The sequence below is a fragment of the Anopheles merus genome, chromosome X (genome assembly GCF_017562075.2).
Source record: "Anopheles merus strain MAF chromosome X, AmerM5.1, whole genome shotgun sequence".
NCBI lineage: Eukaryota > Metazoa > Arthropoda > Insecta > Diptera > Culicidae > Anopheles > Anopheles merus.
Genome location: NC_054081.1, coordinates 1,868,717 through 1,892,944, shown reverse-complemented (window position 1 = coordinate 1,892,944; position 24,228 = coordinate 1,868,717). Strand labels below are relative to the sequence as shown.

General features: G+C 48.7%; 5 protein-coding genes across 6 annotated transcripts; 3 read left to right on the top strand and 2 right to left on the bottom strand.

Moving 5' to 3' along the window:
• Positions 1–992: 992 nt before the first annotated feature.
• Positions 993–2,919, bottom strand: LOC121598114 (retinol dehydrogenase 12). The gene is made up of 3 exons (XM_041924703.1): positions 2,815–2,919; positions 1,922–2,743; positions 993–1,845 (listed from the first exon to the last, which is right to left on the bottom strand). The coding sequence occupies exons 1-3, from the start codon at positions 2,910–2,912 to the stop codon at positions 1,710–1,712; spliced, it is 1,056 nt and encodes a 351-aa protein (XP_041780637.1). The 5' UTR covers positions 2,913–2,919; the 3' UTR covers positions 993–1,709.
• A 2,498-nt stretch (positions 2,920–5,417) lies between these two features.
• Positions 5,418–6,823, top strand: LOC121597357 (tubulin-folding cofactor B). The gene is made up of 2 exons (XM_041923069.1): positions 5,418–5,684; positions 5,824–6,823. Exons 1-2 carry the CDS (start codon positions 5,562–5,564, stop codon positions 6,424–6,426), a joined length of 726 nt encoding a protein of 241 aa, XP_041779003.1. The 5' UTR covers positions 5,418–5,561; the 3' UTR covers positions 6,427–6,823.
• A 2,548-nt stretch (positions 6,824–9,371) lies between these two features.
• On the top strand, positions 9,372–11,747 carry LOC121594572 (Golgi to ER traffic protein 4 homolog). Its single transcript, XM_041917986.1, has 3 exons — positions 9,372–9,497; positions 9,576–9,944; positions 10,038–11,747. The coding sequence occupies exons 1-3, from the start codon at positions 9,492–9,494 to the stop codon at positions 10,641–10,643; spliced, it is 981 nt and encodes a 326-aa protein (XP_041773920.1). The 5' UTR covers positions 9,372–9,491; the 3' UTR covers positions 10,644–11,747.
• A 1,999-nt stretch (positions 11,748–13,746) lies between these two features.
• Positions 13,747–15,134, top strand: LOC121589595 (5-demethoxyubiquinone hydroxylase, mitochondrial). The gene is made up of 3 exons (XM_041908658.1): positions 13,747–14,024; positions 14,123–14,278; positions 14,383–15,134. The coding sequence occupies exons 2-3, from the start codon at positions 14,134–14,136 to the stop codon at positions 14,811–14,813; spliced, it is 576 nt and encodes a 191-aa protein (XP_041764592.1). The 5' UTR covers positions 13,747–14,024; positions 14,123–14,133; the 3' UTR covers positions 14,814–15,134.
• Positions 15,135–16,294: 1,160 nt separating this feature from the next.
• LOC121593257 (protein shifted-like) lies at positions 16,295–24,133 on the bottom strand. Of its 2 annotated transcripts, none has more exons than XM_041915484.1 (7): positions 22,585–24,133; positions 20,063–20,878; positions 19,714–19,857; positions 17,312–17,512; positions 17,116–17,211; positions 16,839–17,042; positions 16,295–16,753 (listed from the first exon to the last, which is right to left on the bottom strand). In XM_041915484.1, exons 2-7 carry the CDS (start codon positions 20,484–20,486, stop codon positions 16,662–16,664), a joined length of 1,161 nt encoding a protein of 386 aa, XP_041771418.1. In that variant the 5' UTR covers positions 20,487–20,878; positions 22,585–24,133; the 3' UTR covers positions 16,295–16,661. The 2 variants fall into 2 exon arrangements, with proteins under 2 accessions (XP_041771418.1, XP_041771412.1); XM_041915478.1 differs by having other exon boundaries at positions 19,672–19,857; positions 22,585–24,130.
• Between the last annotated feature and the right edge of the window lie 95 nt (positions 24,134–24,228).

The following is a 24,228-nucleotide window of genomic DNA, read 5'->3' as shown; positions in this document are numbered from 1 at the left end:
TGATTAAAGCAGCCACTGCACATCACCAACTCCAATGCCCCAAAGCACATTGTGTCGTTACAATGTTCCGAATAAAATTGGAAGCCAGTAGCATCCCTTACAGTTCCTAGCTCCATGCCTGAGACAATGGCTTTGCCAGAAAGCAAAACACTCCACCCTCCACCCACATCACAGACACTGGTAAGTAAAATTCGGCGTGACTTTCGAATGAAGACCGCGAAACAATCGTGTCAGGTAGGGCACTACACCGCGACCGACTTCATCCGGTCCGACCCTCGCTAGTTTCAAGCCCCCTTTGCGGAACCATGGCAGTGACGTATTGCAGTCTGCCTTGCAAATAGCACCAGTGTTAAATTATCTTTTATGACACTTTGCTCCCCCACTCACTCGGCTCTGGGTGTGTCTCTCTCTCTCTCTCTCTCTCTCTCTTTCTGGAGTGGTTTTGAGCTAGGTTGGGCAGATTCATTCCCATGCCCTGTTTATTTTTACTTCCTTCTCCGCACAGAAGTTTAATCGCATCCTTATCGCACCCGACCAGAAGGTCGGAGCAAAAAGTTGGCCGAAAAACACCGAACGATACATGGTAATCAGGTAAGATGACACTCTGGCTACGGGTAGCTTCGGCGCCCGCGGGCAGGGGTACACACAGAACGGCATGCGACCAGCGGTGGTAAAACGAGGTAAGAAACAAGGCATTAAATATGGATTCGGCAGGCAGGAAGGAAAGCCCAGCACGTGGATGCTTTCGGAGCCGAGCAACAGCGGACCAATGCTGCGCTGTGTCAATTTATCTTTGTTGTTTCAAAGCGGTAAGGCAAGGCTTAGTCCTTTAAATATTTCCGCTCCAGTTAACAACTTTATTGACGAGTAAACGGTGAACGGTGTGACGTTTTTCTCTATACGCATTTAATCAGCGGCTGCATTCTGCTCGACGACGCCAGTGAATCTGTTGAACGCGTATTTGCCTACATGTTGACTCTACCTGCATGCTGGGACCCAAGTATGACGTGCTGACAAATACTTTTTTTATTTAAAAAATCTTCTTTTGCTTGTAAATATTACATGAAAATGAACAGAACTAAACAGCGGATACACTTACATTTAAAATGGCATATAGAACACATTATCGCCCATTTAAGGGAGAGATTTAATACGAAGAATCGTTTAATATGAAACTAATACCAGGAGGAGTTTACTGACCAATTACTAATCTTCTTAGCCATATCAAAGACTCCCTAATGTTACAAAATAAAAGGAATATATGACTACCAAGCTAATTTTCCAAGCATCTAATTTCATGAAAATGTTAATTTATTTTTAGAATGATGTAACAACATGTTCGTAACGCAGGAAAGGTTACATTACTCCTGTCCTGATTGGTTCGAAATACTATGGATAGTCTCTAAGTAAATACTACTCCGTTTCGAACTTGCTAAGCGCCTGAAGGTATGCAATACATGACATATTAAATGAGCTGCTTACCTTTTCCTTCCGAATTCCTCACTTTGCGGCTTATCGGGACGCAAAAGATTAACACAAACCCTGACCAAAGATAAATAGTTTAAATGAAATTTGATTCGAAAACCGTAAAATTAACACACAGACTAAGCAAAAGCATCATTTCCACCTGATGTGTTCACTAAAATCGTTTAATTTACCAGTACCGGCATACAAAGTACCATCTCCAAAGTTCATGTTCATCCATGACGCTACTCTTTCTTCGGTCGTACGGTTCCCCCGGCCGCGTCCTCGGTTAAACCGACCGCACTGAGGGAGGCCCGGTACAGACGGTCGGCCAGTTCGTCGTCTCTGGCCAACTCGGACACCTCCACCCGTTCACAGTCGCTATTCGAGAAGGATGTAAAGCGTTACACACACACATACAGGTTCGTCGTGCTCATCCACCATCGCCAACACTTACTTGAAAAAGTCCCCCGTACAGCCGGCCAGTGCCGGATCCGTCACGAGCCGCACGATCGTGTGGGCGCCCTGGGCCGGACTCTTCATGAACAGCCACATCCACGGGAAGGTGAGCACCTTCGCGAACAGTGCCTTCATGATCGGCGAGTGGCGCAGATGACCCGTGCCGCGAACCAACCCCGGCGAGCAGCAGTTAACGGTGGTGCTGCACCCCTCCGCAGTAAGCCTCCCTGCCAGCGCTCTGCTGGCCAGCACGATGGCCAGCTTCGAGTGCGCGAACGCGTCCCGTCCACTTTGGGCCGGTTGGCACAGATTGAGCGGATCGTCGCGGTCGGCAATCTTGGCCGCCGTGTACCCGTGGGCGGACACGTTCACGATCCGTCCGCCGTGCGCCGACCGGGCCAGCTGGGGCCGCAGCAGCTGCGTCAGCAGGAAGTGGGACAGATAATTGCACTGCAGGTGCTGCTCGTAGCCGTCGGCCGTGCGTCCGCCGGGCTGGAAGATCACGCCGGCACAGTTCACCAGTGCGTCCACCGCCGGATGCTGCGCCTGCAGCTGGCGCACGAACCGGCGCACGCTGTCGAACGAACGCAGATCGACCACGGACACCTCGCACACACAGTCCGGAGCTTCACGGCGCAGCTGCTCCTTCAGAGCGTCGCCCTGCTCCACGGTACGGCACGCCAGGATCAAACAGCGCGCCTGTCGGCGGGCCAGCTCACGGCACACCTCGCGCCCGATGCCCCCGGTCGCACCGGTGACCACGATCACCCGGCCCGGGATGGTGTTTCCGTTCGGGCAGGGCTGTCCGCCCATGTACGTCCTGCAGATGGGTGGGGGAGGGTTGATTGTAGCAGCGGGTGTGGTTGGGCCCCGAACGCCGAGCTGACTCACCTGACAGTGCCGATCACGAACACGATGCCGGCCACGATGAATGGCCACCAGCTGGCGAACGGATCCGCCTCGGCCAGTGCCTTTTTGATCTCTTCCATTGCGCGAACCTTCTACGACGCTCACCTCACACCCGAGCCGGAACGGAACTGATTGCGCACCAACCAACGTGCCGAACGTCCGGTCGTCAACGGTTGGCCAGCGGAATGAATCGCGCGATGATTAGCCAGAGCGAGCGACCAGACGACAGACCAGTGTCGAGGGTTTTGGGGTTCAATTGCTCCTACCGGAAGGGATTAATTTGGAGCTCACTGATACACTGTCGACTCGGAACAGCGAACCCAGTGAGATGCGGGTTAACGGACGCAGTGATTCGTACGTGTGTGGTTTTCCACCCTACAGTTGACTAGAATATCACATGGTCTTTCAGAGTCTTTTGCTTTTTTTAAGAGCGTATGATTCATCCAGGAAAAGAAACTACAATAAAGATAATAAAATGTATAGAGTATTTTGCTTAAAAAATTAGTCTTGTTTTTGGACCAATTTTGAATGATGTACTGTAATTTAACTCTCACCCGTCTTTATAATAAATTATGTAGTTTTTGTTAAAATTTAAAATAACAAGAAGAGTTCAAAAGACCAAGAATCGCTTATTTAACTGTAGTCGAACTTTAAAGGTGGTCTTAAACTAATTGAACTGAGTGTATCCCGGCGACGGGAGCTCAGAGCGTCACTCCTTACTTTGATACTGCCATGGAGAATCTGTTATCGAAAATTGTTACTCGTGAGTTATGTGGACATCTAGCAACCATTGCACAGCTCTACTCGATGCTCAAACTCGTCTCTAAGACAATTTATTCATGAAGAATGATTTAAAGCTAAACTTAAAGCTAGATTTAAAGTTTGAAATGGCCGGAGATATGAATCCTACTAGTATCAGCTGTCTCAGCATCAATTTTAAGAAATATTTGTTAAAGAGAGAAAAGCGTCGTTGGTGTTTAAAAAACATGGATGAAACATGGACCTATCTTTACCCTGTCACTACACGGGTAGCCGAAACGCCCAGTAGGGGTATTGAAATAAATGATAATGAAAAACATGTTTAAACAATTCAAAAACTTCAAATAAATCCACATTAAAACACGGCTATGGTGTAGACACATCTCTTTGTTTATCTCTTCTTGGCCTGGTCACGACAGAGCACGTCGATGTGACATGGCCCGGTAAACAATCATTCTACAGGATGCTCGGTCCAGGGCTGCAGCTTTCCATACATGTAGACATCCGATCTCGACAAAGTCTAGCTTCACCTGATCCAGCCATCGAGTTCGCTGTGCTCCCCTGGCGCCTTATGCCGATTGCTGTCGATCTTCTTAGTGGAGGTTAAGTCATCCGGCATCTTCATGACATACCCCAGCCATCGTATCCTGCCAGACTTCGCCACCGTCAAGATGCTCGGTTCGCGGTACAGCTCATCAAGCTCGTGGTTCATCCTTCCCCCCCACGCTCCATGATCGAACAGACCGCCAAAGATGGTCCGGAGGATTCGTCGCTCAAACACGACCAGAGCGTTTGCATCCTTCGTTCGAATGGTCCAAGACTCGTGTCCATAGAGGATCTCCGGGCGAATCAATGTGCGATATATCTCACATTTCGTGCGGGCTCGAAGTCTTTTGGATCTCAGCAATTTCTCGTTAATTCTCCTGCACAATGCGCCTCCGGATTTCGCTGCTGAGATCGTTGTCCGAAGTAACGACCGTCCTAAGATAGGAGAAATCTTCTACCACCTCGAGATTATCGCCGTCAACTAATACACTACTTCCCAGATGGACTGAGTATACGGCGAGCAGGTACTTCATCTTCGCGTAAGGGATCGTGCCACGAATGTCGTTGTCTAGCCCCACACTTCGAATGACACCTTCCAGGGCGATGTTGAAGAGCAGACAGGAGAGTACGATACCTTGCCAAAGGCTTGATGTGAGATTCGGACGATTCTGGCGTCAAGTTCGATACTCTCACCTTGCACTGCACCTCGTTGCGTTGCAGATGGTGGCCTCTAACAGCCCCAGGAAAGTGGTACCGCTGCATGATATTCCATAGCACATTCCGGTATATGATATTGTAGACCGCCTTGAAGTCTGGGTCTGGTGCTCTCGGCACTTCTGGAGAATCTGCCGCAGAGTAAAGATTTGGTCGGTGTACACTCATACAACATACAAATAGCAAGTGAATTTAATTTCTAGAAACTGAGAGAAACAAATAACATCGGTTAAGCTACACGTGTGGCTGGCAGTTTGGAATAGGACCAAATTTGTACAAAGTGGCTGCGTAAGTATTAGCTCAAAGTCTCATTTCTGCAAGATATATTAATTTGATAGTTTCTAGTAACTTCAAAAAAACGTTTTAGAGTATGAAGGCACATATTTAAATGATTGAAAGAGAATAAATTGATTATTTTTGTAAATTATTTCAAAAAACTACAAACCATCACAACAAATAACCGACAAACGATGTGCATTTGAAAAGTGCTCGATTTTACTGCTCGACTCCGCCCGACAGCTCACGTCAAAGCGTCAAACCGATGTTTCGTGTGGTCGTCGTCTCGTACTGCCATAAAACAGTGGGGAAGAAAAATAAAGGAAAAACTCCCGAGCGCTCGAAAGCAAAATAAAAGTTCGCCCCGAAGAAGATCACGGAACGGGACCGGTTCACAGCTGTGCGGAAAAACGCGAAAGAAACGCAATCTCACCATGTCACCGATGATCAGTGTGGAGGTCCCCGATACGGTCACGATCAACATTTCCAACTCACAGAATGATACCATTTCGTTCGAACGGAAGTACAGCCGCTCGTTAAAGATTTACGAGTTTAAGGTGAGTCATGCGGTGCAACCGAATAAAGAGTGCTCCACCCCCTCCCCCACATTAATCTTGGAGTGCCCAGCTGCACCCACGCACGGGCATTTTGCCTACCCAACAAAATCTCGTCACCAAATCTCCCCTTTCCTTGCAGGCGAAGCTGGAACCCATCACCGGTGGCAGTGCGGGCACGATGCGGCTCGAGCTGTACAGCGGGGAGCGGCTGGTGTGCCGGCTGGACGGGGACAGCCAGCCGCTCGGCAGCTACCCGATCGAGGACGGCATGCGGGTGCACGTGATCGACCAGTTCCCGTGCCTGCAGGAGAACGTGCCCAAGTTCGAGCTGTCGCTGGAGGAGTACGACAAGAAGGAGGACAGCCTGCGCAGCTTCCTGAAGAAGAACAAGCTCGGCAAGTACAACGCGGAGGAGATGGCGAAGCAGGAGGAGGAGCGCAAGCGCCAGGAGGAGGAAGACCGCCAGAAGGTGGACGGGACGGCGATCGGGGCCCGGTGCCGGGTGACGGCGAAGAACAATCCCGTTCGGCTCGGCACGGTCATGTACAAGGGCCCGCTGGACGGGAAGCCGGGCCTGTTCTTTGGCGTCAAGTTCGACGAGCCGCTCGGCGTGAACGATGGCACGATGAACGGGAAGCGATACTTCGACTGCGGTCCCAAGTACGGCAGCTTCGTCGCACCGAAGGCGGTCGAGGTGGGCGACTTTCCGCCGGAAGAGTTTTCCCTGGACGATGAGTTGTAAGGGACCCCTCCCCCCCGGGACGATCCGGATGTAGGGTTTTGGGCATTCCAACGGAGTGGGTGTGCGTGTGTGTGTGCGCCTTTTTGCACGCTTTGCCAGAGTGATATGAGCGAAAGGGAGCAGGACGGCCGATCATCCTCCGCGGTGGGCGGGTTGTACTGGCGACTGTCTCCCAGCTGGGCACAACGTCTCGTCTATTTATTAAGCTGTCTCTCTTTCGAAGCTAACCCGTATGCAACTAACATTAACTAAGATCTAGTAAGGCGTAATCTGAGACACTTCTTTTGATATTGTCGCTGCAAAGATTGTGCAAATTGTTTTTTTTTAGAAATAAAAACATAATCCGACCGAACGCGTCAGCGTTTTCAATGGATCGATAAGCTGTATCGTAACACAATTAGCCGCTCGAGGAAATATTTCATTTACGCGGATGCTGCATTGAAAGAGAGAAAATATTTCCGTTACAGTAAACCAACAGTGTCGCCAACAGATAAAATGTGGTTTATTCATGAGTACAAAGTTTCAACATCCATGAAGACAACCACACGTAGAGCGAATAAAAGACCGGCTACTCCTCATATTGCCCCGTGATCCAGAGTGGACGGATGCATTCTACAATTTTCGGTCACCTTTTACATCACCTTTTCTGGTTCAAGAACTGCATAGACCTAATGCCTTTAGCATTGAACCTATACAAGTCCAGGAACCGATACTGATCATACCGGTCCTCGAATTGATCATATACCTGTCTTGTAACCTATCATGAACCGATGCTGGTCCTGTAACCTATAATGAAACCATACTGGTTCTGGAAACTATCACAAACCCATACCGTTGCTGGAGCCTATCATGAACCCATACCGGTCCTGGAACCTTTCATGAACCCATACCGGCCCTAGAATCTAACATGAACTCACATTGATTCTGGAATCTATCATGAACCCATACCGTTTCTCGAACCTATCATGAACCGATGCTGGTTCTGGAACCTTTCATGAACCCATACCGTTCCTCGAACTTATCATGAACCGATGCTGGTTCTGGAACCTTTCATGAACCCATACCGTTCCTCGAACCTATCATGAACCGATGCTGGTTCTGGAACCTATCATGAACCCATACCGGTCCTAGAGTCTAACATGAACTCACACTGGTTCTGGAACCTATCATGAACCCATACAAATTCTCGAACCTATCATGAACCCATACCGGTCCTGGAACCTATCATGAACCCATACCGGCCCTAGAATCTAACATGAACTCATACTGATTCTGGAACCTATCATGAACCCATACCGGTCCTCCAACCTATCATGAACCCATACCGGTCCTGGAACCTATCATGAACCCATACGGGCCTTGAATCTAACATGAACTCACACTGATTCTGGAACCTATCATGAACCCATACAAATTCTGGAACCTATCATGAACCCATACCGGTCCTGGAACCTATCATGAACCCATACCGGCCCTAGAATCTAACATGAACTCACACTGATTCTGAAATCTATCATGAACCCATACCGTTCCTCGAACCTATCATGAACCGATGCTGGTTCTGGAACCTTTCATGAACCCATACCGTTCCTCGAACCTATCATGAACCGATGCTGGTTCTGGAACCTATCATGAACCCATACCGGTCCTAGAATCTAACATGAACTCACACTGGTTCTGGAACCTATCATGAACCCATACAAATTCCGGAACCTATCATGAACCCATACCGGTCCTGGAACCTATCATGAACCCATACCGGCCCTAGAATCTAACATGAACTCACACTGATTCTGAAATCTATCATGAACCCATACCGTTCCTCGAACCTATCATGAACCGATGCTGGTTCTGGAACCTATCATGAACCCATACCGGTCCTAGAATCTAACATGAACTCACACTGGTTCTGGAACCTATCATGAACCCATACAAATTCTGGAACCTATCATGAACCCATACCGGTCCTGGAACCTATCATGAACCCATACCGGCCCTAGAATCTAACATGAACTCACACTGATTCTGAAATCTATCATGAACCCATACCGTTCCTCGAACCTATCATGAACCGATGCTGGTTCTGGAAACTTTCATGAACCCATACCGTTCCTCGAACCTATCATGAACTGATGCTGGTTCTGGAACCTATCATGAACCCATACCGGTCCTAGAATCTAACATGAACTCACACTGGTTCTGGAACCTATCATGAACCCATACAAATTCTGGAACCTATCATGAACCCATACCGGTCCTGGAACCTATCATGAACCCATACCGGCCCTAGAATCTAACATGAACTCACACTGATTCTGGAACCTATCATGAACCCATACCGTTCCTCGAACCTATCATTACCGTACACCAGTCCGGACACTTATACTGAATCCATACCGAACATGGAACTAAAAATGAACCCATACCGATCCTGAAACTACGCACGAATTCATATCAGTCATGGAACTGAAAGTAGACCTGGATAAAAGACCTGGAACTGATGCTGAACCTATACCGGTCCTGGAACCGATCATGAACTCATACTGATGTAGAAACACCTCCCAATCTCATTTATTTTCAACAATTATACTTGAAACTGTTCCGGATTTGGAACGATATTTGGACCTGGTTTTGGGTATGTATTCGATGCAATTCCAGTTACAGTCGACAACCCATACTCGGAAGTAAGTGTGCAGCGTAGGAATTCAGCGTAGAAAATAGCGTAGAAAATTCAGAATAAATTTTATAGTGATTTCCTGAACTGTTGATTGACACCATGCTAAGCGTAAATCATGATGTTTTATTAACATTTAAAGCTGCAATCGTTTCTCAATGAAAAAAACCCCGAGCATTGCGCTGTCGTAGCGTCAAACGTCAACCGATGACAGTGCTGTCAGACGGGCTGCATGAGCTGACCTTGCCGCTGCTTTGTTATTGCTGACGATTTGACAAAGTGTCCACAGATATTTCTCTCGCTGAACGATTTGCAAGGTAGTGCGGCCGCACTAGAAGTTTGCTAGAAATTGTGTATAATATTTAGGTAACTTTATGGTGTAACTCTGTTGATGGAGGTAAATATTTCGCACCGCGCAACGAGCCAAACAGATCGCGCTACAATAACCGCTCCCCCTCCCCACTCATTTCTCCAGGAAACGCAGGAGAAATCGCACCCGGGCAAACCGGGCTCGTCGTCCCGGGGAGTGTCGCGGGTGCTGGGCAAGCTGCGCGCCTCGGTCGAGTCGAAGAACTTCTACGAGGCGCATCAGATGTACCGCACGCTCTACTTCCGGTACGTGTCCCAGGGGAAGTACGCGGACGTGCTGGAGCTGCTGTACGACGGTGCGCTGACGATGCTGGAGCACGAACAGTACAGCAGCGGGGCCGATCTCGGGCTGCTGATCATACAAACGCTCGAGAAGGCGGGCAGCACGGTCGAGACGCCCGAGCAGTGGATCAAGCGGCTGGCGGAGCTGGTCAGCAAGATCAAGCCGACCGTCGTCGATCGGGAAGCGTTGCTTGTGAGTATACCCAGTACCTTCTCCCCCATTCCGGCCACTTCCCTTTGTCTAAATGCGTGCCTTTCTAACGATCCTCCAATGCAAACGCTCCAGGACCGGGCCATGAAGTGGAGCGGCTCGCTCGTGTCGTCCCCGACGGGCCACCCGCTGATGCACAAGCTGTTCGCCCAGATCCTGTACCGCGAAGGGGACCTGACGCTGGCCCGGCGCCACTTCGCGCTCGCCAAGGACGGCGTCAGCTGCGGCTTCCTGCTGATCGAGATCAGCTGCGCCAAGGGATTCCCCGGCGAGGTGGACCTGTTCGTCGCGCATACCGTGCTGCAGCAGCTCGCCCTGAAGGAGCCGGCAACGGCCGCGAGCACGTTCGCCACCTACTGCAAGTTTCACGCCAGCATCGCCTGCACGGAGCCGCCGTTCGCGATGCCGCTGCTCAACTTTCTCCACTTCCTGCTGGCGCTGGTCGAGCAGAACAATCGCATGTACGCCACGTTCCGGGCGCTGTGCGAGCTGTACAAACCGTCGCTCGATCGCGACCCGTCCTACGAGAAGTATCTGCAGAAGATTGGCGTCAAGTTCTTCGACGGCAGCCGGTACGAGCAGCGCAACTTCATGTTCAGCGATCTGCTGCAGCAGTTCTTCATCGACCTGGAGGAGGACGAGCTCGAGGAGGGCACGACCATGCACGGCGAGGTGGATTAGCTTGGGGGTTCTTTTTTTGTTTTTGTTGCTGTTGTTGTGATCACAGACCGGACGCGTCGCTATCTGAGGGCGCGCAGAAAGTCGTTGCAATATGTGAGAGAAGCGTAGGCACAGAGGAGCAGGGGTGATTGCGGATTAGGGAATATGAATTTTATGTTTGCGAAGAGGAGCGAAACGTGTGCGAATTTGCTGCTGGTGGAGGTGATATGGTTAGCTTACGAATACTGGAGAGGGGGGCTTTACGATTCTAGCCAACTTTTTTTCTGGACGCTTGGTGACTGAACTCATGTCAGTCCTTGCTACCGGGGGACGGTCTATTCTGGGCAAGAACCCACACGTCAACACTCAATACAAAACCGAACGCCAAACCTGGATTAATTCAGCCTGAAACAAATATAGACAAACGCCGAGCCGATGTCGCAGGCTCGATCAGCTCATGAATGATTGATTTTGTTTTGCCAGAAGCATACATATTTGGTCAAGAAAGGTTAAAACTTTCTGATCAGATAGTTTTTAATTTATTAATACCCATTTCCAACAGAGAAGAATCGAAAAGCAAACGATTTTTAAATGTCTCGTGGTTTCTACACGAACTGTCACAATTCCACTGATAGGCTGCAATATCGGCAATTCTGGTTTAAATTATAGAAGGGGCCACTAATTGTAATAATGAGGCAGAATCTGATAACCAAACGCACTGTCTAAACAGGATTAATGAGACAACACACACACACACCCGCACGAACAGACAATTATTGTAGACTCAATCTGAGACCAGCGAAGGAAAATGGGTCCGCAGCGTGCACGTGCTTTCAAACAATCAATAATACACTGGGAATCGCGGCTTTCCCCGCCAGAGCACGTGTTACGGAGGTGTACGATATAGCAATTGTAACTGAAGAAGAATAACGAAAGATGATTAAGCTGAACTGAAGGAATTTACGGCTTGAGTTAGCGCCATCCATCTTATTGTTCCCGGCTTTACTTTTTTTATGCATCACCTTTGTTTGGCTTTGTTCCTGTAATTTCGTGGAAGGAGAATGATGGTATTGCTTGGAACTATTTAATTGCAATATATAATTTAACTGCAGTGTAAACACACAACATGGATGGGGAGACACGTTTGCTGGAAGCTGGACCACTTTTCACTCGCCTTCGTACTGACGCACGCACGGTCGCTTCAACTGTTGTCCTGCGTAAGGCTCTTGTTTTGGAGTGAATAAATTGAGAAATTATAACCACGTGTTTTGAATGGGGGAGAGAGTTTCTAACCATTCGACATGCTAGGCGCCGTTTTCTTTTGTATTATAGAAAATTTGAAGCATATATAAAGCTTTAATGTTGCGCCATAACACCCGGTCTTGTGCTGCAGATCTCCTACTCGAGACATCGATCCTCTGCAAGTCTCCCTCGACCTGGTCAAGCCATCGTACTCGCTGCGTCCCTCTCCTCTGTGTGCCTGTTGGGTCCCTTTCGAAGACCTCCTTTTCTGGATAGCCAGCAAGCCTCCTCGCTATCGAGGGATCACCTAGCAGCTCGTACAGCTCATCATTCCATAGCACATTGCGTTCAAATACATCAATCGACCGGAGATCGCCTTCCAGGAAGGTCCATGTCTCATGTCCGTAGAGCACAACGGGCCTTATTAGAGTCCGGTAGAGCGTCAGTTTTGTTCGTCTGGAGACTCGACCAGATCGCAGCCACTTACGTAGACTACAGTAGGTGCGATTTTCCTGCGTCTCTGAATTCCAAGGATGTGTCAAAGTCACATGTGACTTGGGATCTAAGGTATACGGTGGCTGTCATAGGCCGCCTTGAAGTCAATGAAGACGTGATGTGTTCTGCAATTGTACTCACGGCATTTCTGCAAGATCTGCAAAACAGCTGAACAGCGTCCCTTCATGGCCGGCTTGATACTCCCCTACAAAGTTTTCGGCCAGGGGCAGCAACCGTTGGAAGTTGAGATAAGATTTTGCACGACTTCGTAAAGAGATGGAACCGGGAAATCTTCATCATGCCCTGGTGTCCCGAGTGGTACTGCCGCATCTACGCTCCTATTCATGAAGTCCCCATTTAGGTGCTCTCTCGAAGTGCTGTCTCCACCTTTAAACCACCTTGCCAGAGCTGGTGAGCAATCTACCATCCCTATCCCGGCACATGTCTATGGCAGGCCCACTGGATCTACGTTCCCGGTTAATAAGCTCATTGAGCTTTTGGGTGTCACCAGACCAGTGATGTTCCTGTGCTCTCTTTTTCCTTCTGAAGTCCGAAAGATGCCTATTCCTGCCAACCATGGAATACTGCGCCACGTTGGCTCTCGTTCTAGCTTGGAGCATTCTACCAGAGGCTCAAGTTCTTTTAGTCAAACCAGTCTGATGTTCGTGACCTCATTCTAGCACCCAGACTGCTGGAGGCTGAGCTTTCTACTGCAAGGTGATTTATACAGTCCTCTGAAGGAAGTGCCACCTCTAGAGTCATAAATTGAAGCATGCATAATTTTTTTAAATCAATCTAATTGCGAATAAAATAAAAGACTACTTTTGATGGATTTCAGATCGTTTTATCTGAAATCCATTAAACTAGGTAGCCGATTGATGCGAAATTAGTTCTACGCCGAGAAACGGTGATTTGTCCTGGCTTGCTATGATAGCCGGTCTTTCGTGGAGGTTTTTAATGTTTGGTTTATGTCTTTTTTTAAATTGTATGAAAATTATAAGTTAATATTATGTTCATAACAATATTGACAACGGTTGTTGAGCCAAAAGAAGAACAATATTGCACTGGTATAGAATTAAACATTTTAAACATTTTTTCTTCAAAATTGTATATTTTTTGTTGCCCTTGTTTTTATTGAACAAAATTAAACTAGAGCGAATCTAATTTTTTTTCCTAGTTAAAATGTACCTCGTCGATCCATTCAAATTTCTTCCAAAAGACGTTTCTACTCTACTGGTCACAATCTCACAATGTAAAAACGTGGGCAAATGTGTCCTGCGCGGAAATGCTTTCCAGAAAACGCGTTTGTATATCGTATTTTATAGCATCCCGTGCCGCACGGCAGGTAACCGCCAACAGCTGACGCACGGTGACAGCGCGTGACAGCTGCTATTTGTTGTTGTTATGAAATTCGTCTCCTCACACGGACGCTCGCAGGCGGCTCTGTGCATAGAAACCCCCTGAATAAAAACGACGCGGCTGTACCCCTGAAGTGGTTCCGATTCCGTGTTTGTGAAGCAGCTTTTCCGTACTCGGAGCAGCAAAAGGTCTGGAATTTTCCACTACATTCAGCTGCGAACCGGCGCGGCCCTGAAAACGAGTGCTTTTCCCTGGTGCACTCTCTCCAGCGTTGGTGGTGGTAATATACACAGCAGCAGCAGCAAGGTAATGGTTGTTTAAATGCAAAAAGGGCCCCTTAATATAGTTATGATGATGATGTGTGATAAACATTACGCAATGTGTTTTTCCGGCTCGTTTCACAGCATTCACAGACATGTTGCAAATCACGCGAGGCGTTCATACCGGCCGCGAACTGATGGCCCAGCGCTGCTCGAAGCTGGTCGACAGCGTGATCCGTGTGGACCATGCCGGTGAGCTGGGAGCGAACCAAATCTACCGCGGGCAGATGGCCATCCTTGGTAAGTGGCTTAATTGAAACAAGACACACACACACACACACACACACACACACGCATGCCACATTCGAAGGAGCATTTATCGAACCCTCTCTCCGCATTGGCAGGACACACCAAGGCGGGCAAAACGATCCAGCACATGTGGGAGCAGGAGAAGGCGCACAAAGAAGAGTTCGACCGGCTGATCAACAAGTACCGGGTGCGCCCGACCGCCCTGCTGCCGTTCTGGAATGTGGCCGGCTTTGCGCTCGGCGCCGGTACCGCGCTGCTCGGCGAGAAGGCCGCCATGGCGTGCACGGTCGCGGTCGAGTCCGTAATTGTCGAGCACTACAACGACCAGCTGCGCAAGCTGATGGACGACCCGACCTTCACCGACAAGGAGCTGCTCGACAAGATCCAGCGCTTCCGGGACGAGGAGCAGGAACATCACGACACCGGGCTGGAGCACGGGGCGGAACAGGCCCCGTTCTACCGCGCCCTCACGGATGTGATCAAGTTCGGATGCCGCACCGCGATCAAGATTGCGGAAAAGGTGTAAAACAAACGGTCCCCGGAGTACGGTTTTGTTTCTTTGTTTTAGGGTTTAGTAATGGGGGAGCAGCTGAAGGCAGGCACTTCATCCATTTGAATTCGAGAATGTTTTTTTTTACGCGCAAGAGCTCGATATACTTTTTTTTGTCGGGATAGTTTCGTACGGTGTAGTGAACCCCATTGCGCACCGTTCGTGTAGAGGTTTTTATTTGTTTATAATAAATATGTCGTAGTAAGAAAAGCATTTTCGAGCTTTAAACATTTGAATTGCATTTGCTAGTAGAGAATGGAAATACAGTGAAATATATCTAACATCTAGTCTCTTCAATGTGGATTATTTTTTTAATAAGAACATTTTCGACTCTGCAAGGTGAATGTTAGGTGTTGTTACCAGGGGGTGAATATCATTTATGCGATATGATATCATATACGATGAGACTGCCTAAATTCTCGATGGTGAAAATAGGATGGCAATTCAAACCAGATTTTACGTGGTGGTCAAAGTAGGCCATATCATACCCATAGGTGCTGTCTCGAATACTCCAGAGCAATACATTCAGAGCAATGAGCTGATTTATTTATCCTAAGTTAAATAGTTCTCTGTACTGCAGGTCCCTTGAGGATTCACCTTAGAGAGACTTAACTGTCCCTATGGAAAGCTATGGAAACATATAGCATGGATAAGTTTAGCATGGATTGAACCTACTCGTCAGGTATTGAACCCGACCCAACCCGAACTCGCTGCATCAATGGCCGGAGACGACTGAAATTGACCAGAGCCGCGGAACTACATTTCAGTTCCTTTCGATTTTTTGTCTTTCGCTTTTCGTATGCGCTTGGTAAATAGAACTTTGTTGCTAAGAATAGCGCTTAACGACGACAATAATGATTTGCGACAGCATCCTTGGACCGACCTTCTGAGACTGATTGACATCGGCTTACTGCGACTCCCGTAAATTCCGGTCGATTCCAACTCCGGACGAATCTGATTCTGGTTGACACCGACTCAGGATGACTCCGATCTCGTACGACTTCGTCTCTGGACGACTCCAGACGACTCTGCCCGACGAAGAATTCGGATGACTCCAACTCCAGACAACTCCGGACAATTCCGGACGACTACGAATAATAATGGTCGGACCTATACTTTCCAGAGTCGGTTCTAAAATTTTCGAATTCGAAACGGAGTAGACGCCGTATTTTTGCAAACTATGTTTGTTATGAGTCGAAAACAAAGATATTTCGGAAAATTGAACTTAAACGAGTACTATGAAACTTCCGATACCTTGAAATCTAATATGCCGGGAAGCACAACGATTCGTAAATGACTTAAGCCATTCCAACTTACAAAGAAGAAGGTCCCAATGGCAATGATAGGATATCCAGAGCCTCCCCGGCTAGTAAAATGAACCTGAACATGTCCTTTGCAGTCCTAACTTTTCTCCAAAATACTAGTCCGAGAGCATAGAAAACAACCAAATGTAGATGTATACACATTACCGAGCAGTGCGCGCGTCGCGGCATCGCGCCCTACCCAGACAGGAATGCAGCAAATTACTTTATTATATCACCATTTGTTTCGCATATCGTATCCAACTAGTAAATCGTGCCCTTGTGGCTTCTGTTGCGCTTCTCCCGCTGGCAAGATGTGGTGGAGCAACCTCCACCCAGTGACACTGTGGCGGCGGCGGCGGCGACGCCCCGTATGGCTTCCTTCTTCTTCGACACTTTGTACACCGGCCTGACTGAGGCAAGTAGTCGCGAGTGACTTGAATGACTTGTGGCAAAGTGCACACTACTAATCTCGCAGTCACGTGAAACCCTTTACGACGTCGAGCCCAACGGGATCTTTGCTCTATTTCTTTGGAAGTCTTGCTGGACCACCCCCACCACCGCCCGTATCACCACCGCCGCCGGCCCCGTTGGTGTTGCGGCGCTTCTTTTCGCCTATTTTGCGAAGGGAAACATTGGAAAAGGAAAGTCAAATCGGTTGGGTTGCCTCCACTGTTCGGCATCGGAGCATACTACTTACGCTGATTGCACAGCCGCCCGTACCAGCCACTGTCGCACGCGCACGTATGGTTGGGCTGGCAGAGTCCATGCTTGCACGGTCTCTTGCAGGTCGAGCGCTGCCGGCGCCCGATCTGGCAGTGGTCACCGCTCAGGCCCGGCTTGCACCGGCACTTGTTCACTCCCCGGCACTTGCCATCGTGCAGGCACGGTATGACGCACTTCGCTAAATTGGATGCATGCAGATGGATTAATTCTTCGCTCCCAAAAACCCCTTCAACGCAGCACGCCACACTTACAGTACTCGCAGCGCAGCCCGTAGTAGCCCTTGGTGCATTCGCACTTGTCCTTCTGGATGCATTTGCCCCCGTTCTGGCACTTTTCGGCACAGATGCCTGCCGAAGAAAGAGGGTTTGGGAAATGGGTAGGTTTGTGACGGATGCGTCCAGAGAGAGAGAGAGAGAGTGTGTGTGTGTGCCAGTTGGGGTACATTACCTCCCTCGCAGTGCCGGCCCTGGTAACCGGGCGGACAGGAGCAGGTGCCCGGTGCGGTACAGTTGCCGCCGTTCATGCACTGCGGGTAGCAGAGCGCCGTCTGGCAGTACTGGCCCATGTAGCCCTCCGGACACTGGCAGATCTTGTCCTCGTTGCAGACGCCCCTGTTCGCACACTTCTTGTCACACTCCGGGTCGGGTCCTTTAGGTGTATGTGTGTGTGTTTGTGTTGTTTGAACGTTGATCGTAGGCGCAGGATCGTCCCGACGTTGGTTTTGAACCATTTGTTGGGTATTTGTTTTCGGAGTTTTTTTTTGCATAGTTTATATCGAAGGGAAGGGGGCACATACGTTTTGTGTGCGTGTGTGTATCGGTTTCGTTTAAAATTTTCATTTAAATTTCATTGTTTTTTTTTTTGTTTCATGATGGAAGGGGAGATTGGGAAAGGATCCGGAAGTGGGAGGCAATGGAAGTGGAAAGATAAACGAAGGGACATGATTGGTCAAAACAGCCACACAGCCGTGTTTCGTATGCGCCAACACATACAGGCGCACGCATACACGCATACGCGGAGAAAGGACACAATTGGCGCGCACCAGAAACAAAACCCAGAAGATACAACAACAACAAAATCCCGGAAATCCAGCCAGTAAATTGCGACCAACAATAGGGTTGGGAGGGCACGATTGTTACGCCCACCGAGTGGGAGAGCCCACAGCGTTCCGAAAAAGAAGCGGGAATAAAAATTAAGAAAGTATTTTTCAAATAAACGCGGCAAAACACACAACGTCAGAAACAGAATAAAAATTATAATAAAACAGAAAAAACAAAAGAACAAAACAAAAACAACAGAGAGATAGAGAGAGAGAGAGAAAGAGAGTAAAAAGCAAAAAGCTAATGGAAGCTGTGACTGTGGGATTGTTGTGGCGGCTGATTGCGCGGGTTGTTATTTTGAGTTGCGCCGTAAGCGAAAAAGCAACGCTAGCATCGCAGCCTTTTGCTGCGAGTTGGGTGAAAAAATACTTCTTCTTCTTCTTCCTTTGTTACTACGTCTTCCACCCCCAACAACCATGCAAAGCTTGCTTTTGTACAAAAAAAAAGTCCCCCGAACAAAGCGTGTTGGAAAATAGAGGCAAGCACGTGCTTCCGGGTATTTCCGTACTCGAACTTTCCACAATCCCTTCGAGTGTGTGGGTGTGTGTGCTTTTTTTTATTAAGAAAAATAGTTCCCTATTAAATTTTGCATCCGATCGAATGGCCGGTGTCACAATTGCCGAAAAAAAACAACATGCTGTTTATAGATGGCGCACAAATCCGAGTCTGGATATGGAAAGTCCGATCTTCCAAAAACAGGTCCCAGTCAGCATAGGAAGGGAGGGTGAGGTAGGAGGATCAAGCGGGTAGGATCAATTTGCAGCATTTGGTGTTGGATTTTTTGAGCAATTAAATTTTAAGCCTTTGCTTTTGTCAAATTTAACGATCAAACCATCATCTCTGACCGGTTTTTGAGGTCCACTCGTCAGAAGAGCGTCATTAAAGCAATGCTGCAAAGTCAGACAAGTGAAAGGGTTTATGGGGTCGGCAATAAATTTGCAATAAAAGTCGGTGGGATAAAGGGGAATGCTCCAAACAAGCAATGGAGCTTATGGTGAAGACCTCAAGCTTAGACCCCACAGAACCCCACACTTGGAAGTTGGATTTAAGGGAAGGGAATGCAAGCGAAGGATACAAAGGGTAGCCTGAAAGCGTGTCTGTGTGTGTACCACCATCATGCACTAGCTTAGAGGGTAGAAGCGGTTGATCTGCTGCGGAAATGAAGGCAGAAGCGGAAGGAATGGGATAAGGCTCCAACACTGGCTCATCAAGAACTTGAAGGATGTTGGGCGTGCATAAAACGGGCAGGAATAGGTCTGGACACTTGTCTAGAAACTCTCTGGAAGCTCTGGAATGGTTCAAACGATTCCATCCCATTTCAGGAATTGCAATACGTTTCGCAGACATTGGAACGTTGGACTTTAGGAACTTTACCGAATCCAACTGGTATGGTCCCACGATTTGGGGGGTCAGGGTGGGGAATGGGACGGGAGCACACAGATCAACCAAGTAACCCGGGGTAGTATTTCGTGATCAGCATAGGAACATAGGCGATCAGCGCATGTGAAGAGCACAGTAGTTAGCAGGCCACAATTGATAAAAAAGCGACAAGCGAGGAAGGAACATGGAACCAGGAGAGTAAGGTGAGAAAAGGGGGTGGGGGGGGGGAGGGGTATGATAATGAGCGGGTCGGGATGGCGGGGAAACAAACATAATAGATAACAAATACAAATACAAAGGCAAATACAAGAAAAAGGCATACGCTACCTTGCGAAGAAGATGTTAGAGTAGAAGATCTTTCATACACACCTCTATGTGCACATTCCTTACGTAGTTTGATGCGGAGAGGCGTGCCGGGGACCGGTTTGCCTTTCCGCGTTTGGATCAGGAGTCCAATGCTGAACATTGCGATGCCCGATACATTACCGGAGCATGGCAGGATCACACTGAACTCTGCGCGCGTGAGATGGGTTTTTTTTCGTGGAGGTTGAGGGAGTTGGAGATCAAGAAGAAAGGATGAAAAAAGAAGGGAGAAAGAGAGAGAGAAAGAGAGAAGCACAAATGAGAACGATTAGTTACTGGCTTAGGTGTGTGTGTGTGTTTGTGTGCAAAAGGGGGGTCCTTGACGCTACCTTGCGCCCTGGCGTGGTAGCCTTACCCTTGGCGTTCTTCGGCACGCGCCCGGACGTTTTGATCGAGATTGTCGGTGGCTTGAGGATGCTCTCGTCCACCGACATCAGCCGGTCGAAGTTGTAGTAGTACTTCTTCGAGCCCGCCTTCCACGTGAAGTTGACGCTGCTCACCTCGGACGGGATGACCGGCAGATACTGGCTGAAGTTCGGGTCGCGTATGTGCGGCGACACCCGCCCGTTGTCGATCGCGTATATCTTCATCGCGACGCCGCTGAAGATCTTCACCTGCTGCTCGTTGATCCAGAGCGACAGGTCGTCCTCGTACGGGTCCTGGTAGGTGTAGTAGTACTCCTGGCGGGTCTGCACCACCGGGAGCAGCAGCGTGCAGACCAGTGCGACCAGCAGCAGCAGCGCCTGCTGATGCGCCTGACCGGTCGCTGTGTCAATCATTTGGTTTTGGATTGCACCAGGGGTTCGTCGCCTGCAGACTAAGAGGGTGATTGCTGCTTATCTCGTTCTGTCGCTCTGCTGCTCGTTGGCTACTAGCGCTCTAGTGCTCTCTGGCAATATTTCTTATCTTTTGTTTTGTTTCTCCCGAACTTTCAGCTGCTGTCAAGATCAAGTTTGCTTTCCTTTTGCTTTGCCTTATCTATTTTTAACTGCTTTATCTTGTTTACCGATGTAGTGGGTAGGCGATGTACTTTCTTGTCTGCTGTTGAACTGTTTTTCTCCTTCTCTTGCTCTCAAACTCATGTCTGCACTTTACATATCCATTTGTGACAACCTGACACCTTCATCGAGTACAATTTCTTCTGCACATCGCCGAATTCTTAGAAGACATCCTGTAGCGAAAAACAAAAAGTAAAACGAAGAAATGAAATCCATTAATCAAGTAATTTGTAATTTGAATGAGGTTCGATAGTAATGACAGATGTTAAGCTAGTACCAATATTCACATAACAGATGCACTGGAACCTACAAGGGGCGCTATGTTAGGTTCCCATATGCAGATCGTCGTATCTATAAGCCGGTCCAATTATGCGTTTAATTATATTAGACAAGCTTCTTGGCAGTTGCTACAGTTGCTTCGCCAATGAAGAATACAGAGCAATGTCAATGTCTTCATATCGCTGACGTCCAACGAGGTCTTAGGCATGATAAGCTAAAAACCTATATCTTAAGAAATAAAGAATATCTTAAACATGGAAAGCTTTTCGGAAAATATTCTTTAAACCCCACGTATGTTTGTTATTTCAAGCAACTTCAATACTTCAATACTCCATATTCAAGACAGGCCCTAATTTACGACCAGCTTGAATCGGTGCAAAGAAATATCTTTAGCGTCTTGTGGCGAGACGTGATGCAATCATTACAAAACAACCATTAAGCCATTAACGAAGGCAATCTCTTGGATTGCATTGAGCGGTATACGTTCCGGGCACGTTCCTCGCAGCTGCAACCGTGCCCGGAAGCGACGATTCCGGTTGCGTTCAATTCCAGTCGACCGCATCTAGCGTTCTAGCGAGTCGTCGGTTTGTGGGTTTGTGGTGTCAATCCCGCCCAACGATCCACTTGCGTTGCCTGGCGGCTGCGTCACGATGCCGGTTTCGGACCTAACCGAGACCCGGCGACGGTCAACCACTTTTTATTGCTCGTTAGAGATGGCTTTTGCACACTTTCGCTCTTCTTCCATGCGGCTTGTTGCTGCGGGCGTCCCACAACGCTGCACCAAAGGATGGGGGAGGGGAGTACCCGTAGGGCAGGGTAGCATCAGTAGAGAGTGAATTTATTACCCTAATAGCTTCATTCCCAAGTCACCCGGTCGCAAGGCCTGCCGGGGGGGAAATAAGGGCTGCCGGAACTGCCCGCACACGGACGACCGCACGCCCATGCAGCTGCGACTTTGCCAGCCACACACAGGTTCTGTTGTTGTGAAACTTTGTAAAGCAGTGGGATTGAGGCGAAGGGAAAACCCGTTTGAGACGGGAAACCAGGAAGGTTCTGTTTGCCTAGAGACATCCCGTGCACACGGGGTGGTTTGCGATCGATAACAGTAAGATCATAAACTTTGCACACAAACACACGTACACTCATGGACTCGCACACACATATATTTACACACACACAAGCAAACAGCAAAATTGTCACTTTCAAACAACCGGAGAGTTCCGGTGGCCTTCGGCAATAAAAGAAATAAAACTGTGATGCAAGCGACGAACCCACCATTCCGCAAACAGCAATTTGCGTAATCGCATTAACGAGTCCCGCAAGCAAGGGTAGAATGGAGGTAAGAAAATGAGGCGAACACTTTTTACACACATACGTTTTCACACCGTTTCAATGGCCAAAAGGAAACAAAAGAGTGGAAATAGAAGGCGAAAAGGGTCAAATGTTGAACATGAAGAACAAAAACAAAAAGAAAATAAACCATCAGAAGGACACACAAGCAAAAAGAAGCAAAGAAAGTAAGAAAAGTGCAGACAGCGACCGATCCCTAACATAAAACCCGAATTCTTCGCAACACCTCCCTCCGTGTTGGGATACTTACTTTTGCAGCGGCAGAGCAAACCTGCGTGGGTCTTGGTTCACAGGTAGAGGTGAGTCCTCCTCGGTGCAGCCTCACGGGGCAGGTAGACAGCAGTGTTGTTTGATAGCCGCTGGTCGCTCCCGCAGATCTCCGCTGCGGGACGATCTCCAGGGACGAGCAGGAGCAGCAGCAGCAGTCGTGACGATCGGTCGTCCGGGAAGTCGTTCCAGCAGGTCGTCGTGGCTTTCCTCGGTTGCAAGTGGCTGGCGACTGGGCGACAACGACCAAATCCACCGATCAAGACCAAACAACCGAACAGAAAGTAATAAAATCGGCACACAGACTGGCAGACTTCCTCTCGCCCAGACGGAAGAAGGTGTATTACGGGACTTCAAAAAAGGTGTTACTTCGCGACTTGTTCTGGGTGTATAGATATAAACGTTTTTTTTTTTTTGTTGGATGCTTCTCCACTCTCTTTAATTGCCCCTGCACACTGGTCCCTTATCTCTCGCGCGTGTGTTTGTGTGCTGTGTGTGCAAGAACCCACCAAATATTGTGAGACCGTGTGTCTTCGCTAGCGGTGCTTGGTGCGAACCGCTGGGTCCTCCTTTAATCACGCGATTTGAAGTAGGCAGTGCAGTGCGCGAAGGTTTATACAAGCGGGGGTGATGCAAGCGTGGATGAAAAGTTTGATCCCCAAAATTAAAACACTTCCAACATTTTTTGTTATCTCCTCACGCTGTCCTGGCCACTGCCGTGTTGAACTGCGTGTACTGCGTGAGTGTGTGTGGGGATAGTTGCTAGCATCAGCGAAGGGTAGTAGGTAGTCTTATTGCAACCGTCACCTTACACTTCAACCCCTTCCGTGCACGGGTGTCGGTCTGGTTGGGGGGTGGGCGTGAAGGTGCATTACATTTTTGTTGTCACTGCTCCAATTTGTCTAGCCTCGGACGCTCCAAACATTCACTCTCCCCCCTCTCCCCCTCTCTCTCTCTCTCTCTCTCTATCACACACACACAATCAATGTAGGCACACGCACGTACGCACACTTAAGCGCATTTATGTAGCACAAATTTATCGAGACACACGAGCGACGCACAGCGAATTATGTTGCGATGCGATGCTGCTGATGCTGCATGGGCCGATTACACGATCGTACGGATTTCGAAATCGAACCTGGGCGCGTTTCGGGTCCCCCCGTCGGGCTGATATGTGTGTCGGTGGCTGCTGAGGGCGCTATAAAACTGACACGAGTGACGTCCGCTGCGTTGAGTATTTATTCCGGGCCGAGGCGCAACGCTGTCTTCTTATGCCCGTGTCTTCTTTCGATTCTGCCAAGGAGTGTGTGTGTGTGTGTGTGCGAGAGCAAACACGCGTGCGCGCAGGGATCGGGGCGGGTGGGCGATTTATATCTTGCTGCGTTCTGGAAAGCACCTTTCCGGACACTACGAGGGAACGGAGAAGCGATGCGCAGTGCCTCCGGGGATTTAAACGCATCGTGCGCGAGACAGAGACCACGTGCGCGTGAGAACACACGGGAATAGACAGGAGAATAGATATAGTGAGATACACGGATACAGAGAGAAAGAAAGAAAGAGAGAGAGAGAGAGAGAGAGAGAGAGAGAGAGAGAGAGAGAGAGAAAAAGAGAAATATAAAGCGACAGA